Below are 20,388 nucleotides of genomic sequence, written 5' to 3'. Positions count from 1 at the left end.
CCTCTCCCTATAAGTCAAACCATCAAGTCCCGGTAGCATCCTAGTAAATCTTTTCTAAATTAAATTTTGGAAACATATTGCACACTTTGCCTTTGCTTCAATCAGGGTAGGATCATTGTAGGACTACAGCTACCTGATGCAGGAGCTAGGGGTAAGACTTGAGCTCACTGTTGGACCTGACACGCTCTCCCTTCACATATACGTATGGGCATGGTGGCATATGCAGCCGCCAGCTCATACTCAATGCCAAATTTGGCATCATTGTTCGTGGTTCATATGTGCTGGGAAAGTGAGGCAGAAACACAGATGACCACTGCACACCGTGGTACTCTTGCCAAGGTTAACTGAATTTTTTTTTTGTGAAGTCCAAATCTATCATGAAACTTGGAGAAGACCATGTCACAGAAGTCAGAGCTGTTGGCCAATGCACAGGACACCTTCATGGGAAGCAGCAGCTTGTATGCACTTATTTCATAATTTTACCTAGTAATGCAAGAATGAAGGACATGTAAATTGATCCATGACTACTATTGACATCCATGACAGAAGTTCCAACCTTGGATATCACTGCAGAAGTGGTTAGTGCTAATAAGATGTTCTTTTAATTGATAATGAAATACATTATTCACATTCTTTCTAGAAATAAAACGTTATATTAACAAATGTAGAAACTGTGATCATGACTCAGTTTCAATCCGTTCCCTGGGTTATTATGATCTAATTACTCTAGAACCTATGTAAGCAATTTCAACAGTTACAAATTTCAAAGAATGCAGCTTTGCATTCACTTTGTTTCCTGTTAAAATGAATGAAAAATAAAATCTAGTGAACCAATGTCTATTTTTGGCAGAATGACATCAGCAGCAAACGATTTATTGTTTTCTATTCACTTACTCTGTACATATGTGCTTTTTGTCTGTGCCAGGGCGTTGTGTGTAGCAGGAGTTCTACATCTTACTTAAAATAATACCTGTTTAAATCGCACACTGTTGGTGCAAAGTTTGTATTTTTGTGCTGCATCCTGATTAATAATTTAACACAACTTGTACTGAAGATAAAAATGATCAGATCTGCCCCTATGCAGTATTATGTCTGACTGCGCATATGCTGCCACACCTCACTCTTGCCTCCCAAATATTGCATGCTGTCAGCCTATGGCAAGTGTAACTAATGGTTTATCTAATTGATATGGTGCACTAGTTTAATACTTTAAATCTCATTAAACAGATTGAAGAATTGAAACCCTATTTTTTCCAAAAATTTCATCCCAAAATGTTCATCTTACATGAGTATATATGAAACATAGATTACCCTAGGATGTTACCTATAATTTTCAGGGCAGAAAAAAATAAATGGCAGTTTTTGGGACCATTACTGCTGCTGAAGAGATCAAAAGGGTTTAAAAAAATCATGGAGCGTACAATAAATAAAGATTTTTTTAAAAATCATTTAGGCAGCTGTTTGGAGTCCGTGAGCAATTAAGTTATTAGCACTCTCTCAGCAGCTCTGACCACTGAAACATTCACTAAGTTCCTTTCTAAATATATTGCGCAGAAAATTACTTGTAAAAATCAAAGTGAAATCATAGCAAAGAGCTGAACAGATGATGTCATACAGAAACCGTGAAAACTTTTATATAGAGACTTTTATTTTTAATGTACACATTTACAATTTGTAAAGTGCAATGTCATTATTTTTTTTTATAAATCTAGGTAAATATTCTCCTAAATGGAAAGTAAAACTGTTTTCCACGTACCCAGATGAATACATTTAATGTCATATTCCACTTTATTGAGTATTTATAATTGCTGCTAGACACATTGACAGCTCCCTGCTGAAAACTGCAAATCACTTAGATGTCTCGTGAACATTTTTAAACCTTATTAAAATTGAAAAGCTGTGTCCACAAACAAATATAAAGATAACTGAAGAAATCTAACAAATCCTTTATCAAGTATGTTTTTTAAATATGTACAAACTGAAAATGTGCTTTGGTATTGAGGGGAGAGCGTTACAGCATTTAAGTGCTAAATCGGGCTCAGCTTTCTTAAAGAATCCATTTTCTTTTATCAGTTTTTCCAGTCATCTATGCAGTGAAATATATAGATGTTACAATGTGGAAACAGGCCATTTGGCCCCACCAGTCCATGCCGGAGTTTACCCTCCAGGCAAGCAAATAGCCCCAATTACATTTCCCCCCCCTATTCCCAGATCCCTTTATCGCCTTTTCCTCCATTCACCTATCCAATTAGCTTATTTGAGTGAGCTGTTTATTTGCTTTTTCAACTGAAGGCTAAACACTCTATTGCCTGTGACTAATTGGCAAGTGACATTTATCATTTGTAAAAACTTTGAAAGATTTGAATTCTGCAAATACCCCTACTAGTCGTAATGTTTATTAAACTAGTTGAAAATGTGAAAATGAAAGAGCATATAAGGTACTTTGTAGTCCAAGTTTTTCAAATAATTCTATGTTCAGTAAAATATTTTATGGCTGAGCCTTTACCTGCTACTCCAAAGGGTCTTCTCAGCCCTGTGGTGAACTTCTTTGTATTATTGTCCTTCAGCTCCATACGACCCACTCTGACAATTTGGCACACAAAGCTAATTTTTTCTCTTTTAAGATCTTTGCTGCCAAGGTCCTGTGAAAAACATGGAGATATCCCAAATAAAATATTCCAGCTCTGATGAAGTGTACACACACAAAATGTCATAACCTCTCTTTTCTCTCTACAGATGCTGACTGACCTATGTATTTCCAGCATTATTTTTTAATTGAGATAAACCAGTATATTCATCTGACCTTAACATAGCATTTTTTTTAAAGAAAAAGAAAAGCCTGAATTAAAGATTCTAATTTAAATGTAACATTAAAGCTGATGTTTAATTATTTCTACAGAAGGTCTGAAAAATCACTTGACATTGCTTTCAGCTGAGTGATCATGTACCTTACCAGGGGATCAAAACTCTATCTTTACCTTGAGCGGTCATGGTGAGAACAAGCACACAAAGTTCCTTTGGTAAGCAAATCTTACACTAGAAATAGAAAGTTTTTAAATGCCCTTAATTTTTCATGCCAGACAGTAAAGATCATCTGTGCAGAACTGATGTGGAGGAACAACTGTATCAGGATGAAATTAATTGTCCTCACAAAAACACAGCAGAGCCAAGCCTAAGTTGGGAACTTGCCGCTTTCAGCACCATCACTGTCCATTTGATCAAAACGCTGTTGGAATATCAACAATTTGGTGAAAGATGCCTTTTTGTCCGTCCAAAATGTATCAGTTTTCCAGTATAACATGTTCAAGACTCAGAAGCCACGGTCTGGGACTACAAGCTTAGAAATGCACTGAGACTTTATGGGTATGCTGCAAAGGAAAATGGGGAATGGTCCTAACCAGAAGTCTTTGTTTTTCTGCAATAACTGATAAACTGCATGTGTAAAATTCTCCCTGTGTCTTACGGTCTCTGAACTGAATATATAAGTGTAAATAAGAAATGGAAATACTGTCTTACGAAATATCTCATTATTGAACTGTAGTGCAGCTGAACGACACTGCTTTAGACCGAACCTCTCTTGAGGTTCTGACCAATTTTGTATATATCTCCTGAGATGCAATGCTTTCTCTGTACCAATGACAACCTCATGGAGCTTATTATTGAATGTAGTGTATATAATCAGAATGGCTTACTACATACATATTTGCAATAAATTATAAAGTACGAAATATTAAAAATCATTATTGTTTTGTCTTAAAGCTTTCCACCTTTTTTTTAACATCCATTACTCTGGTCATTATTATATTGGCCTTTCTTCTACTTCTCTATCTTCGATGTCAATACTTGCATCGATAGATTTTTCTGAAAAAAAAGTCGTTTTGTGGCATTTCAACACTTCTAACCTAAATCTAACCAAACAAATAACACTACCAAATCAAAACACAAGCGAAGCCTGTTCAACTTCAATTTAATTTCCATTTATTAATCAACAGCAAGGGATAAATTCCATCTTTAATCCCTGCAATTCTGCGATTTAAAATCAATTCAAAGTAAAAGTGATCTATCATAAACAAATACCAGCCTGTTGCAGTAAAGTGTTATCAAGCTAACTATTGCTTTAAAAAAATTAGTGAAAATAGCTTACTGTAAATACAGCTCTTAGGTTGTTTAGTCGGTCTATGTCTTTTGGAAGGCCTGAGCTTGCCCATCGAACTAGGTAGTTTTCACTGTAAAAACAAAACTAGTTTGTAAATTTTGTTACTCCCAACACACTCACACATAGTCCTCACTACTCCTCCTATCCATTTGTAAATTAGACAGCAAATGAAATTTGTATGTTATGGAGGCTTTAGCACTAGGAATCATTCTGACATTAAGGGCTCGATATTAGCAGGGCGGCGGGTTCTCAGCGGGGGGTCGACTGGGCGCGCGGATAATGCGCCCGGTGAAATCAGTGTGCTCCGCACGGAATCGCAGGCTAATCGGAGCCACTAACCTGTGCTTCTGGGTTCTGGGTTTCCCGCTGATAAGCTGCACGGCGGGCGGACTGCGCATGCGCAGCAAGGTCTGTCAGCTGGAGGAGCTCTATTTAAAGGGGCAGTCCTCCAGTGACTGATGCTGCAGAAAATAGGAAAAATTACAGCATGGAGCAGCCCAGGGGGAAGGCTGCTCCCAGGTTTAATGATGCCTCACTCCAGGTATCATTGAATGGGGTGAGGAGGAGAGGGAGGAGAGAGATCTTCCAACCGGCGGGCGGGAGGAAGCAGCCTGCCTCTGCCACCAAAAAGGCCTGGCCCGAGGAGGCAGAGGAGGTCACCAGCACCACCAACATATCGCGCACCTGCATACAGTGCAGGAGGTGCTTCAATCACCTAAGTAGGTCAGCCGAAGTGAGTACACTTATTCATTCCCCTCCCCTCCGTCTGCCACATCACCGTCCCCACCCCACATCTCCTTCTGCACTGCCAACACTACTCTATCACATCATCCTCATCTTACCTGCACTTACTCACCTCGCCAGTACTCATCCCACCACTACCACTCAACCCAATCCTCATACAATCTCATGGCTCTATCTCATACTCACCCTCTCATGCATCTCTTTCACGGTCAGCCTCACTCAACCTGCCACTACCTGTGCTGCAGCCACAGGGCATGCATCACATATGTGTAGTAAGCAGCTTAAGGCAAACGTGTCGTGAGCATGAAGGGGATGCACAAGGGTGTTTGAGGGTTTACCTATATTTACCTATATTTAATTTCTGATCAACTCACATCACATATTATATTGGCACCACTACTGCCACGTCTTTGCGAATCTTGTCTGGTTTGTGCAATAATGCCCTTTCCTGAGGACCACTATGAAGACCCACAACTCATGCCACCCATTGTGTCACTGCAGGGTGGGTGTAGGTGTATTTGCAGGGCTCTTTTGTGCAGATGACTGAGAGACGTCGGCGATGTCCCCGGTGGCACCCTGGAAGGATGCGGAGGAGAAGTTGTTGAGGGCAGTGGTGACTTTGACAGCGACAGGTTAGAAGGTGCTCAGGCCAGCCGGGAGCAGCTCTGCATGAAGAAGGCTGCAGGTGTCCACGGCTACATGTCGAGTGACTCTGAGCCTCCGTATGCACTGCTGCTCAGAGAGGTCCAGGAAGATGAGCCTCGGTCTGTAGACCCTGTGGCGAGGATAGTGCCCTCTGCGACGCATCTCTCTGCAGTTGCCCTCCCTCCTGCTGTGCAGGTGGATGTGTCACAGCACTGTGTTGTGGAGCTCCACGTGTCAGAGGCGGACGGCATGGCCGGCGAGGCTGGTGATGCTGTTCGCCCTCTGAGCAGGTCACGACTGCAGCTACGGTGCCCCCATCCGGAAGATGTACATCTGAGGGGGTCCACAAGGTAGGTAAATGTGTCTGGACACCGGGGTAAGTGTGCAAGTTGGTGAATTTTATTGTTAGGGGGAGGGTGGTGGAGGCCAAACTTTGTCCAAAGTGACAGAGTGGCCTCCTGCAATGAGTGAGGGTCTCCCCCCACCCCCACCTGTCAAATGGCCTTTGCAGCTGCCACAGGCTGGTGGCTGCAACACATCCATTTGATCTGGGAGTGTTTCCCCCAGTACGGGAAACAGTCTCAATTCATCTCAAAATCCCAGCCCTCCTAAAATATCAGGTCAATCAGGTCTGTAAATGGCCTGAACTACCTGTTTAAGTACTTTAAGTGGCACCCCGCCGGCTTTAATTGCCTGGGGAACCTGGAAGTGGGCGGGTTGGAGCTGGGCTCCAGACCCGCCCCGGGAATCCCGGATTTTCGCAACCCCCCCCGCCAGGAACATACCCGATCGCGGGTGCAAAAATCGAGCCCTAAGCTAACAGAGTGGCAAAATGAACTGTGGCATTCTAAGCCTTATGCAAAATATAGACTCTTAAGTTCCTAAATGCGATTAGAAAGCAGGTACGTGCACCTGTAACAGAAACACACATTTTAAATGCACCCTTCATTGCCACATCCAGAAACTGAAGCTAGGAAGCAAAACAATGACACGTACTATGGCTGAGAAGAATCATGAATTAATTGTAGGTTTATCCATAGGTAAACAAATTAGTGATTAACAATTTGGGAATTGTATGTGTAGTAGTAACAGGTTCTTACTTAGATAGCACCACCTTCTTCTCCTACCCCACATTTCACTCTGGATGTCATTGGCTCCATTTCACATGTAAAGTTTAATGCTCATTTTGGCTGATGCTCTGGATCTGAGCCCACTACTTCTATCTCCATTTTTTAATCTTAAGCCCCTTTTGGGCCTTCCCACCTCTCCCCCATACTTCCCCTCACCCAGCTACGCTACCTTTCAGCTCTCCCCTGGCATGTCGCCCCTGAACCCTAGCCAACAGGGGAATGTCTATGGATGTTGTTTATATGGACTTCCAGAAGGCATTCAATAAAGGCCCTCAAAAGAGATTGTCAGCTAAAGTTGAAGCTCATGTAATTAAGGGCAAATTATTGACCTGGTTAGGAAATTGGCTGAGCGACAGAAGACAGAGAATAGGGATAAAGGGCAGGTACTCAAATTGGCAGGTTATGACTAGTGCTGTCCCACAGGGATCTGCGTTGGAGCCTCAACTATTCACTGTATTTACTAATGACTTAGTTGACAGGATAGAGAGCCACATATCCAAGTTTGCCAATGACACAAAGATAGGCAGCATTGTAAGCAGTGTAGATGGAAGCATAAAATTAAGGAGAGATATTAATAGATTAAGTGAATGGACAAAACTGTGGCAAATGGATTTCAATGTAGGCGAGTGTGAGGTCATCCACTTTGGCCCTAAAAAGGATAGATCAGAGTACTTTCTAAATGGTGAAAAGCTCGAAACAGTGGAGATCCAAAGAGACTTAGGGGTCCATGTATATAGATCATTAAAATATCATGGACAGGTGCAGAAAATAATCAAAAAGGCTAATGGAATGCTGGCCTTTATATCTAAAGGACTATAATACAAGGGGGTAGAAGTTATGCTACCGCTATACAAAGCCCTGGTTAGACCACACCGAGTGCCAGGTCTTTCAGGAGTGAAATTAGGAAACACTTCTACACACAAACGGTGGTAGAGCATTGGAACTCTCTTCCACAAATGGCAGTTGTGCTAGCTCAATTGTTAATTTTAAATCAGAGATTGATAGATTTTTGTTAACCAAAGGTATTAAGGGATATGGGGCTAAGGCGGGTATGTTCCTATGTTCCATCACTGCTCCTCAGCCTGCTTTCCCCCCTGCCGCTGTCCAGACTTGAATCCATATTAAACAAGCCCACGGCTATTCTCTCTAAGAACATTAATTCCCAACTACCCCATCCTTTTCTCTCACCAACCTTTCCTCGTCTTCTGTTCACGCCATCCGCCACTGCACCCCTGAATGCTGCCAACAGATCAACAGTCACCACCCCTCTACATTGCCCTCCAGAATGTTCACTCACTTGCGAACAAGGCTCTTGCCATCCACAACCTCAATTGACTAAGAGCGATAGATCTTTGTTAGGTAAGCATATCAAGGGAAATGGATCAAAGGAAGTAAATGGAGTTGAGGTACAGATCACCCATGATCTAATAGAATGGTGGAACAGGGACTGAATGGCCTACTCCTGTTCCTATGTAAATTAATAATCTGCTCAAACACAACATGATTGTATTAACTATATACGTCCATATCTCATAGCAAGTTCAATCTCCTTATACCAAACTGAAACTATCTAAAATAGAAAAGGCAGAATGGATTCCAATTAACATTTCACAGATAAAGACGCTACTGGTGCATATGTTCTCATGGGGTGTATGAAATCCAGGTGATTCATGTTTCATTTATCAGATTATGCAACAGTTTCCTGCCTGCAATCACATTAAGATATTTAACATTGCAAAATAACAGTAAGAATAATGAAGACAATATTCCACTCCCATCTTATTTTGAAAAGAGTTAATAGAAATATGTTATACCATGATTCAGGGCTGATTATTTTCCAAAAGAGTGAACACATTCTAGACATTCAGCATCTTTCCCTAGCCTTAAACAAAACTATTACTATACTACATATCAATATATAAAAGCAAGTCTCATGTAAATATCAAAGAGACTGTAGTATTCTATCCTGATGGCCTTGCCATGCTCTTAGTTGGCCAATTTTGTTTGAAGAAAGCTGATAAATAGATAACTAAAAAGTTAAACAAAATGCCATTAAGTTACCCAATCCAAAATTAAGCTGACCACCAACCTTATAAACTTGGACTCAATAGGGTCATATAAAGACATCAAGACTTCAGCATCTTCCCCTATTTTGCAGACAACATTCTTCAGAGTTACAAACAGACTGAAAGAAGGTGTGGCAGCAAACTTCGCTTGTCTGTTTATGTCAATGTTATGCTTCTGAGACTGCAAGTAAGACAGACAAGAAAAAGTTATTTTGGAGACCTAGAAAGTTACCATCTACTCCCCTTTCAGTATTTTATCTACACATTACAATTAAATAAGTAGCACAAGCACACGCGCTGCCAAGAAATAGCTTTCCCATGAATACAAATACCACCAGAGTCCAACTTTAAAAAGTTCAGTCCCTGGAGAATTACCATATAATGTAAAGAGCTGTGTAACATTATACAATTTATTTACTTCCACCATTTTTGGGCAGAAAGAATCAGCATTGTTTCCTGTAGCTAATCAAAATGTTCAAATAGGAAGTCACAATTTTATCACCACATTCTCCCTTTTCTGTATGAATCTGAAAATTTAAAGCTTGCAAAGTCCTAAATCATGATCATTTTAAACATTCTTGCAAGTTTCAAGTTTTCAGATTCATACAGGAACCTCCCCATTAAAACATTTCTTCTCCAAGGAGCCCTGGTCCTATCTGCCAGTCTGTTTACAATTGCAATGACTATGTTGATTGTATTTAAAATAGTCAAACTGGAGTTTATTTTTTCACATACATTTAATTGTAGAAATACATATTCAACTTAAAAATAAAAGCATTTTGGCTGCAGCTTATATTTCAAACTAAAATTTTAAAACCTGCAACCATGTAGAAACTCCAACACAAAAACTTCATTTAATACACAGAATAGCAAATGGTATAATGCTTGGGGTGAATAAGGCTGCTTGTAACCAAACCTGTGAATAACAGTAATGGCTGCATTATTTACAGGAGCTTCTATTTAAAAACCTTTGGCAGTCTCACAGGAGACAGATTGTTTCTTTATATATTCTACAAATTGACATTTGTTAGTGAAAGAATGTTGTTAGATAGGGTAAGTTTTTATAGATCTACAGAAGTTTTACAAAGAGGAGCCAAGTCAGAATCAAACTGGGATGTTATAAACAATTCCATCAAAGATTCTATTTCCTTTAGAATTGAAGACAGGTGGGTTTGGCATTACTTAGTACAACTGAGCGTTCTTGAGCTATAATCCCCTCCCATGTTCACCCACACATCCTAGAATTTCCCACTTAGATAGTGGACAGGGAACCTACACCCAGCCCTTTGTTTATAGTACTCTACAACTGGTCAATATTAGCATACTTTCAATTGTTGTGACTTAATCAAGATGCCTCAAAAATAGATAATGTTAAGAAAAGTAAGGTACATTACTCCAAAGTTAACAAAATCTGCTTGTCTGCTAGCTCCAGAGCAAACTGCACTCCTGCTGTAAGCAGTATTCCAAATTTCACATTGCAGTTGAGAGATATGATTAGAATAGAACAGAGAATAATGCAGGGAGGGGGAGATTATTTTCCAATTTCCAATAATAGGGAAAAGCATGAGTTCCATGCAGTACCTCATGATGGCAGATCTGATGTCAGCAATACACCTTGGAAGAAGATCTCCTCAGTGCACCATATGTAATGAAATCATAAATCTATTTATAAAGAACAGGTTTATAATTTCTCCCCATGTGGTCAATCTGATGTGTTAAGCTATCTGTGGCACTGCACATTAGAGCAGCAACCTTAAATGTGCAGATTTTTAAAAACAGTATCAAGTTTAATGGTAAATTCTGCTCTCCCCACCCCCCCACCGTTTCTGTTCAAGCCGTCCCACATCAGACACCACATCCCATAAGGTACTCTATAAATGGCCACTGAGGTACACAAATGTCCCTCTTTATATTTTTCCTTCTTTCTCACCCAGTATGGAATCAGCTAACCTTCATTTGATGTCTCCCTTAGATGGCAAGGGTGAGATCAGGAGCATGTCACAGGTCTAAACTTGTGCATTACCACTCCATGTGTAGTAGCATTCTCAGACTGTATTCATAAATCCAACAAATAAGCTGAGCATCAACCCTCATAATATTATTTTGAGTTGTTTGTAATTCATTCATTCACATAGCCTGCATATGGTAGGCTTAGAGCACATACAACTTGGGGTAGGGGAAAGAGAAACAATGCTTACAAAAATATTCAAGTTTCTTTCAAAAGCTGGTTAAGATAGGTACTCAAAATAATACCCAGCTTTCAGGCAGTTACAACAATTAAAACCAATTTTGATGTCTGCTACTAAGATCGTATTTTACGACTCTACAAATAAAACCTGCAATAAGAAGCAATTAAGCTTTAGTGATAAAGGAATGGCCTAAAGGCAAACAGGGCAAAATTTCTACGGTGCAAAATCATAATTTTGCCAGAACTAAAATTATACATTCATTAGGTTTAAAGTTCACTAAAACTGTCAAGTTGACCATAATCAAAAGATTGTAATCTTATTAACTGACTGATCAAGTAAGCATTATCATAAATAAGTACATTTGATCTCATCACACAGATCATCTTCTATAGCAGATTGTGTTATGGCAACATTACCAACACAACAAGCAACAAATTGGGCTTGCAGTTTATTAACTAGACAATTATTAGTTGAAAATGTAAACTGAATGAACAGGGGTTACTTCTGGTTGTGTCAACACATTCTAACAGATTATTAACCAAGAGATTCTAGCATTTTACTAATAGACAAGCTGGATACATTAAACCATTTCAGAAATCAATAGAATATTCAACTGCTAAATGAATCAGTTGGCACAGCCCTGAAGCCATGCTTTCAGGCAGTTACAACAATTAAAACCAATTTACTTCTTCAGCAATTTTGATGTCTGCTAAGATCGTATTGTACAACTCTACAAATAAAACCTGCAATAAGAAGCAATTAAGCTTTAGTGATAAAGGTACAGCCTAAAGGCAAACAGGGTAAAATTTCTACTGTGCAAAATCATAAAGGTTTCATTTTGCAAACAGCATTCCTCCAACATTTCACTATTTATTGAACTGAACCAGACCTCAGCAAACAGCAGATTTAAGCAATATTCACTATGACTATTTTCTCTAAAGGGAATCAAGATTTAAAATAGGAAGCCTCTTATCTTACAATATTTCAAAAGGATTTTTTTCCCCCAAGTAGAAAGTATGTAAAATCTTTTTGTTTCACTTGACAAGGCTTGCACATAAATGAATAAAATAAAACTTGCAGTTTCACAAAATGTCACAGCACTATCAGCTACTCTAAATACATATATTGTTTGGTTTTAAGAACAAAATGTAAAAAAAAAGTATTGGCAGGGATAAGTAACTACAAATTTCAAAAGCAATTGGAATAGACCAATGCCTAGGGAGATGCTTTCAGAAAATCAGAATCTACTATCTGCATTGGACAAATTCCTTGAGACTGAAGACTTTCCTTTCAAAAAAAAGTTCTATTTAGTCACTAGCATCATACTAATGTTCATTCGTCATATAAATTACAAATATTAACATCTTTTTCTGACTAAAATAGCTGTCAACTTATGAAGGCTTTTGGTCTTATATTCAAAATGATGCTCTGTTGTCTCTCTGGATAATCACAACAGATGGTAACTTAAAAGCAATGAACAATTTGTGTCAGCGATAGTCACTTATTGACAACTGTTTATGTTTCATGCAAATAATTAATACATAAAGTTCTGTACTTTAATCTGCACAAGGAATGTCAGTAATCTCTGCACTACAAACAATTTTAATTCTATAGTGGATGTTGTTAAGTAGCTGCTGGTGTAAATTTCACACTTCAATGCAGCTAGTTTGAAACTGATGCTCCATTTTGAATATCACTGGTCTAAGAGTGTTAACATCTTTTTAGGCTGTGACTAGGTCAATAAGCCCCATAGTTATTTATGCCATTTACATGTTTACATGAATGTAAAAGCAGAGCATCAAGCACAATCAGCTGATGACTTCCTTTTGACCTTTATGGAAGATGGTATTGACTTTTCTTTTGAGATTTAACCTTGAATTTGAAATCTTGAGTTTGACTCAATCCATATTGGCTGTTTCTAAATCCATCAAAAGTTTCTCTAATTACAGGAAGGCTGCCTCATTGTAGGGCAGTGAGTTCATTTGTCAACGTGCTGTGTTGCTTATTGGTAGCATCTGGGCTTATACACTCAACCTTCCACACTGGTTCAAAGCAAATTTAGGACAAATATCAGGAGATTCTTCACAAATACATGGAATGCACTTCCTGATAGAATAATGGAGGAGAAATTCTCAAATCATTTAAGAAATTTTACATTTCCAGAACTAATTTTGTATTTCTCTTCAAGTTCAGCTGCTCCTCCTGGTTTGATCGCATCTGCAAATCTAAGCAATTTGCTACAAGTTTCTGAATCTAACTTGATGTAAATTAGAAATGTAAGGAATCTTACAACACCAGGTTATAGTCCAACAGTTTTATTTGAAAATCACAAGCTTTCAGAGGCTTTCTCCTTACGAAGGAGAAAGCCTCCGAAAGCGTGTGATTTTCAAATAAAACTGTTGTACTATAACCTGGTGTTGTAAGATTCCTTACATTTGTCCACCCAAGTCCATCACTGGCATCTCCACATCATAAATTAGAAATGGCAGTGATCCCAAAACTGATAAGGGACAAGTGCTGATTGTGTGACCCAGTTAATTCCTCCCCACCCTGATATATCTCCTAGGTTTATCCTGAATCTCCAAAGCCTTGAGTTTAATTACTAGCCTTTCATGCAGAACTTTGTCAAATGCTTTTTGGAGGCCTGGGTACAACACCCATTATGTCTTATCACTATCCACTTGTGATATCACATCCGCTAAAAAGTCAAGGAAATTGGTTAGGCAGGATTTCCCCCTTCTGAATTCAAGTTGACTATTTATTAGTCTATTATTGTAAAGAGTTTACTTCTGAGAATCAACCATTATTATTTTGCATGGTACTGAAGGCTAATGGGGTCTGTAATTGCCTGCAGCTGTTTTGTCAATCCTTTTTGAAAATGAGCAGCACAGTAGCCTGTTTCCAGGCTATTGGTACCTCTTCGTGTTCATGGAGGCACAACTTAATACAAGAACCATAAGATTTGCAAGATGTAAGGCCATATACTATCTTGAGGACACTGCATGAATTATAAACTGCATATCTGTACTGACAAGTTGGAAAAAACGTAAATGTTTTTGAATTCTGTAGCAAGTGAATAATAACCTTTCCCAACACACGGAATACCCCTCTCTAATTACTGTTAATGTTGCATGACAAAGAGGCTGCTTTGTATACATTCTTCATTGGAGAATGAGTAATTTGAATTGTATCATCTCATTCTAAGCTATATAAGTTCTACTTTAAAACAAAACTAGATTGGAGCAACTAAGAATACAATTAATAGTTCTCATGCAGAAAGTACTCAAGAGGTTATAAAAATCTTCTACAAAGCAATCCCAAAATGTCAAGAACAAAACAGACTGGAAATATCACTAGAAACAAATTCTACAGTTGGGCTATATGTTTACGTAATGCAATCTTTGAAGATTGAAATGTATAGCATAAAGAAATTATGATGTGGAGATGCCGGTGATGGACTGGGGTTGACAATTGTAAACAATTTTACAACACCAAGTTATAGTCCAGCAATTTTATTTGAAATTCACAAGCTTTCGGAGGCTTCCTCCTTCCTCAGGTGAATGTGGAAGGAGGAAGCCTCCGAAAGCTTGTGAATTTCAAATAAAATTGCTGGACTATAACTTGGTGTTGTAAAATTGTTTACAATAAAGAAATTACTATGCTGCTGTGCCACTGCTCACTGCCACCTTACCATTCCATCTGAAAAATATTGTTAAATCTCTACAAGGCTTTGATTCTGAGCACGTGTTTGCAAAAAGAACTATGATCTTGTTGAGAGAAATTAATTTTGATAACTATTACACATAATTTATAATCTTTACTTTGGGACTATCACCCATATGTTCAGTACTAAACTGAAGAATAACCTGACACTTTGACAAGGTTGGTTGGCAGCACAATGCAATAGAGCCATTACCAGGCCTCTGTAATATATCTCCCAGTGGATGACTGAATAGCACAGGATTGGGAGAAGGTTGCTTACCTTTAGGAAACAGAACACCTAGCCACATATGAGGTATTAGGACAGGTGACCAAAAGCTTGGTCAAAAAGGTAGGTTTTAAGGAACGCCTTAAAGGAGGAGAGGTAGATTGGCGGAGAGATTTAGGGAGGGAATTCCAGAGCTTAGGGCCTAGACAGCTGAAGGCACGGCCGCCAATGATGGAACAATTAAAATCAGGGATGCGCAAGAGGCAAGAATTGGAGGAGCGCAGAGATCTCGGGAAGTTGTAGGGCTGGAGGAGGTTACAGAGATAGAGAGGGGCGAGGCCATGGAGGGATTTGAAAACAAGGATGAGAATTTTAAAATCGAGGCGTTCCCGGACCGGGAGCCAATGTAGGTCAGCAACCACACGGGTGATGGGAGAACGGGATTTGGTGCGAGTTAGGATACGGGCAGCAGGGTTTTGGATGAGCTCAAGTTTGTGGAGGGTTGATGGTGGAAGCCAGCCAGGAAAGCATTGGAATAGTCGAGTCTAGAGGTAACAAAGGCATGGATGAGGGTTTCAGCAGCACATGAGCTGAGGCAGGGGCGGAGGCGGGCGATGTTAAGGAGGTAAGTGGTCTTGGTGCTGGAGCGGACATGTGGTCGGAAACTCATCTCAGGGTCAAATAGGACGCCAAGGTTGCGAATGGTCTGGTTCAGCCTGAGACAGTAGCCAGGGAGAGGGTTGGAGTCATTGGCTAGGGAACGGAGTTTGCGGCGGGGACCAAAGACAATGGCTTCAGTCATCCCAATATTTAGTTGGAGGAAATTTTTGCTCATCCAGTACTGGATGGCGGACAAGCAGTGTGGAAGATGATTTGACAGCACACCTCATCCACTTAAGCAGGAGGAGTCATTAATATTCTTTTTTCCATTATCTCACAATTAGGTACTAGTGTTAGTACTCAGCTGTTCTTCCCTTCACCACCCCCCCACCCATGCCCCCAATTATGAATATGGATCTGTCACAGGTATCTACTCAGGTTCAGTGGTGTCAGTCGTGTCCTGAGCAAACTGGTTGCCTGTTTTTTTTTAATATACAGAAGTTGACTCCAAATTCCTAGACAGCAAGAGAAAGGGAAAAGTATCTCACTAAACCAGGAAATACAACAACAGCCAGGGCTATCAAGCTGCTTGAACTGGTCCAACACTAATAACCTTATAATGAGAGGTGACCTGATAAAGGTCTTTAAAATCATGAAGGGGTTCGATTGGGTAGATTTAGAGACAGTGTTCCCACTTGTGGGCAAGTCCAAAGCTAGAGGCTATGAATATAAGATAGTCACTAAAAAATCCAATAAGGAATTCAGAAGAAACTTCTTTACCCAGGGAATGACGAGAGTGTGGAACTCACTACTGCATGGAGTGGTTGAGGAGATTAGCACAGTTGCATTTACATGGAAGCTAGATAAATACATGAGGGAGAAAGGAATAGAAGGATGTGTTGATAGAGTGAGATGAAGTAAGGTGGGAGGAGGCTCGTGTGGAGCATAAGCAGCGGCATAGACCTGTTGGGCCGAGTGGCATGTTTTAGTCCTGTAAAATCCTATGTAACCTGGAACACCTGATAAATGGATGGTGGATACATACATTTTCTGAGACAAGTAAAACTCATAACTTTTTATTTGGGGGAGGGGATGGGGGAAACATCCAAGGCATCAGAAACTCCCAGTTTGCAAACCAAAAAGATCCGCCACCACCAACATATGTATCGCACTAACTCTTTGTGCTGAAACGAGGTCTAGGAAAGTAATGAAAGGGCTGAAAGAAATAAACTTCAGGTACCAGAACCCACAGGATCAGTGTTCAGGCATGGGTTTGTTCATAACCAAATTCAAATCCTACATTAAAGTACAAACTGAGGAACAAAATGTTGCAGTTTCTACCTGTTCCCAAACTGCAGTTCCTACTCTCAGCTAGCTCAGAGTATCTCATTGACTTGGCCAAGCCATTGTCTTTGGTCCCCACCACAAATTCCGTTCCCTAGCCACCAATTCCACCCCTCTCCCTGGCAACTGTCCGAGGCTGAAGCAGACTGCTCGCAACCTCAGTGTCCTATTTGAGATGGGCTTCTGACCACATATCCGCTCAATCACCAAGACTGCCTACTTCCACCTCCGCAACATCGCTCGTCTCTGCCCCTGCCTCAGCTCATCTGCTGCTGAAATCCTCATCCATGCCTTTGTTACCTCTAGTCTCAACTATTCCAACGGTCTCCTGGCCAGCCTCCCATCTTCCACCCTCCATAAGCTTGAGCTCATCCAAAACTCTACTGCCTGTATCCTTATTCGCATCAAGTCCCATTCACCCTTCATCCCTGTGCTCACTGACCCACATTGACTCCCGACCTGGGAATGCCTCGATTTTAAAATTCTCATCTTTGTTTTCAAATCCCTCTATGGCCTCTCCCCTACCTATCTCTGTATCTTCCTCCAGGCCTATAACCCTCCAAGATCTTTGCGCTCCTCCGATCTTGCGCATCCCCGATTTTAATCACTCCACCATTGGCGGCCGTGCCTTCAGCTGCCTAGTCCCTAAACCTCTCCGCCTCTCACACCTCCTTTAAGACACTCCTTAAAACCTACCTCTTTGACCAAGCTTTTGATCACCTGTCTTAATATCTCATGTGGCTCGGTGTCGAATTTTATTTGAAAACAGTCCTGTGAAACGCCTTGGGGCATTTTATTATGTTAAAGGCACGATATAAATGCAAGTCGTTGTTGTTGTTGTTGTTGTTAGCACTTGCAAATATAATAAAATTGCTTGTGCATCATGTCCCAGCGTTGAAACTATGGTCTTAACAACGGTGAATAAAATGTTTCCACTTGGCATGTTAAGCTGTGCTACAATCCAAATTTAGGAAGGCTGCTACCAATTTTGTTTTGGTCTTCTCTTTTACGTTGACTATTTAAATGCTTTATGACTTGTTTTTAATCTATACACCCCTACTTGAGGCTTTTTAAAGTCAATCAGCAAATGGCTATTTTAACATATTAAAACTGCACTTCAAAAGTACTTCAATCTGTAAAGCACTTTGGGACTTCCTGAGGTCATGAAAGGCACTATATAAGTGCAAGTCTTTCCTTCATTAGGTATTGGCCAGCGATTGGGAATTAATGCTGGCATCACTTTTCCTTTTCTTCTACCTCGTGCCTGTGTAAAGCCTCTACATACTGACACTGCTTCTCATTATCCTCTGCCTCAAACCTGCATTCACACTTCACTTTAGAGTTTGTATAACTTCTTTCCTCCTTTAGTTGGCAGACATGTGAAGCAAAATGGTCATCGTCCTTGAGGGACCGATATCCTGTTCCTTGAACAAAATGTAACTGTACCTTCACTCACCTGGACTGTGTTAGTTGCAAATTGCCCAGCCATTTTGAGTTCATACTAACACTGCTTCTCCTTTTCCTCTGCCTCATCGATAATTTTCCTCTTCGAATTTGCACTGAAACTCCTTTTCCTCAGCCTTGAGTTTTCACTGATGCCCTGTCTCCTTGAGCTTATATTGTTCCTCCACAGCTTCCAGTTTAAGCACTTCTAACTGGTAAGCACATCCTTGTCCTCCCTTTCCTGATCTTGCTGGCATGCTCCCTCTTCCCTTCACTGCTTTGGCAAAACCAGCCTCTACTTCTACTTCTATTCTAGTCACTACCAAATCAGTTTCTGAACTTTTGCTCTTTCTAGCTACTGCTATCTGCTGCTGCTCAAATCACTTAAAATTTACAAATTTGAATAGCACATCTTTGGTCAGCAATTCGTTGCCACCACTATTAACATTTCTGCATTTTACTCAGCTCTTTCTTTAGCGTCTAATGCTAAAGGTCACTCCCTTAAACAAGCCCTCACTGCCTAAACGCGAAAGTGTATCTTTGTACACCAAATATTTTGCAATGTGCACAAGCCCAGGGGTCAAATAGAAACCCTTGTCACTGTACTTGGTAATCGGATACATCATGAGACCTTTTGTGATCTTCCAGACTTCAGAAAGCGGTAGAATAAACACCATCAGACCATGGTTTAGATTATAAACTATGGAATAGGTTTATTAAAAATAGCAGGTAAGCAGTAGCAATATAGAATACAGATTATAAGAGTTTACAGGACAGTCCTCGAATAGAGAAAATAATATGCAAACACAACCCTGCGCCAACATCTTTAGTAATACCGGATCTGAGGTAGCAATTTTTATCAATAACTTTACATGAGCTCATTCATCAATAAGAGCCTCCAGCTTTTCTCTTGATGGCCTCAGAAGAACTGTTGCAGGCCTATTCGAAAAATACACTTGCCTTTGAAGTTCAAATGGAAACAAAGGAAATCAAATATGAATCTTTCAAAAACAAAAAGCTGTCAAACATACATATAGAATTGAAGACACAGAATGCTCAGAGTGGCAGCAGATTCCAACTAAAGATGGTCAACACAAATCCATTTGTTACCCAGCTACAAACCATTCACAGAACAAAGACAGTAGCCGTCAGGAATAAAAACAGAAAATGCTGAAAATACTCAGGTCAGGCAGCATCTGTGGATAGAGAAACAGAGTTAACGTTTCAGGTCGATGACCTCTTGTCAGAACTGGAAGGAGTAAAGATGTAACAGTTTTTAAGAAAGTACAGATCTAGGGAAAGGGTGGGGGGAGAGAAGCAGGGCAAGGGAGGAAAGAACAAAAGGGAAAGTCTGTGATATCACAAACCTTCCCTTCTATTCTTTCCTCCCCTTCTCCCCACCACCGTCCCCCCCACCTTTTCCCTGGCTCTTTACTTGCTTAAAAACTGTTACATCTTTACTTCTTCCAGTTCTGACGAAAGGTCATCGATCTGAAACGTTAACTCTGTTTCTCTTTCCGCAGATGCTGCCTGATCTGCTGAGTATTTTCAGCATTTTCTGTTTTTATTTCAGATTTCCAGCATCCACAGTATTTTGCTTTTATTACAGTAGCCATCAGGAATTGCTTCTAGTGTTATCAACCCAAATAGCTTTGCCATTAATGACTATTAGCACCTAAAAGCCAACCGGTGTCACCCAGCCAGTTTTTGTCAAGTAGGGGATATGCTGGCACAATGAAATGCACAGCTCCCAAGCTGGATTATTTCTTTAAATGATTCTGGTTTATCCCTGGAAGTAGCATGAAGAAAAAACACACACCATGGACTGGTTGTGCTTTTTTTAAACCATTTGTAAAGAGCATTATAAATCAGCAGTACGGATCAATTTCTATGGCTGCCCACTGCATTTTCACATGGAAATTCCTAGGTGATTAACTCGTACTCAGGTTGTTAAGCATAACGACAAATTTCAAACCAGGATTACAATGAGACTTCAATAATGGCGCGATACTGTGGCATTTATCCAGGTTTGCATAGCAAATGAGTCATATTCAGTTTTGCCAGAAGGTGGGTACAATGCCTAAAATGAGTCACAGATTTAGGCTCTGTACTTTAAACTCCCTCAAATCAATGCTATCAAATC

At 40.1% G+C, this 20,388-nt stretch overlaps 1 protein-coding gene across 3 annotated transcripts in view; it reads right to left on the bottom strand.

Moving 5' to 3' along the window:
* dock1 (dedicator of cytokinesis 1) overlaps nucleotides 1-20,388 on the bottom strand; it is a 472,808-nt gene that overhangs the window by 377,530 nt on the left and 74,890 nt on the right. For all 3 annotated transcript variants that reach the window (XM_068002361.1, XM_068002362.1, XM_068002363.1), the window contains 3 exons: nucleotides 8,765-8,922; nucleotides 4,145-4,226; nucleotides 2,507-2,642 (listed from right to left, as the gene is read on the bottom strand). In XM_068002361.1, the coding sequence (XP_067858462.1) occupies nucleotides 2,507-2,642; nucleotides 4,145-4,226; nucleotides 8,765-8,922 (376 nt within the window). The remainder of the gene's footprint in view (nucleotides 1-2,506; nucleotides 2,643-4,144; nucleotides 4,227-8,764; nucleotides 8,923-20,388) is intronic.

Source organism: Heptranchias perlo, chromosome 21, assembly GCF_035084215.1.
Source record: "Heptranchias perlo isolate sHepPer1 chromosome 21, sHepPer1.hap1, whole genome shotgun sequence".
Taxonomy (NCBI): Eukaryota; Metazoa; Chordata; class Chondrichthyes; order Hexanchiformes; family Hexanchidae; genus Heptranchias; species Heptranchias perlo.
The sequence above is the reverse complement of the archived record's forward strand: the minus strand, read 5'-3'. Positions and strand labels throughout refer to the sequence as shown.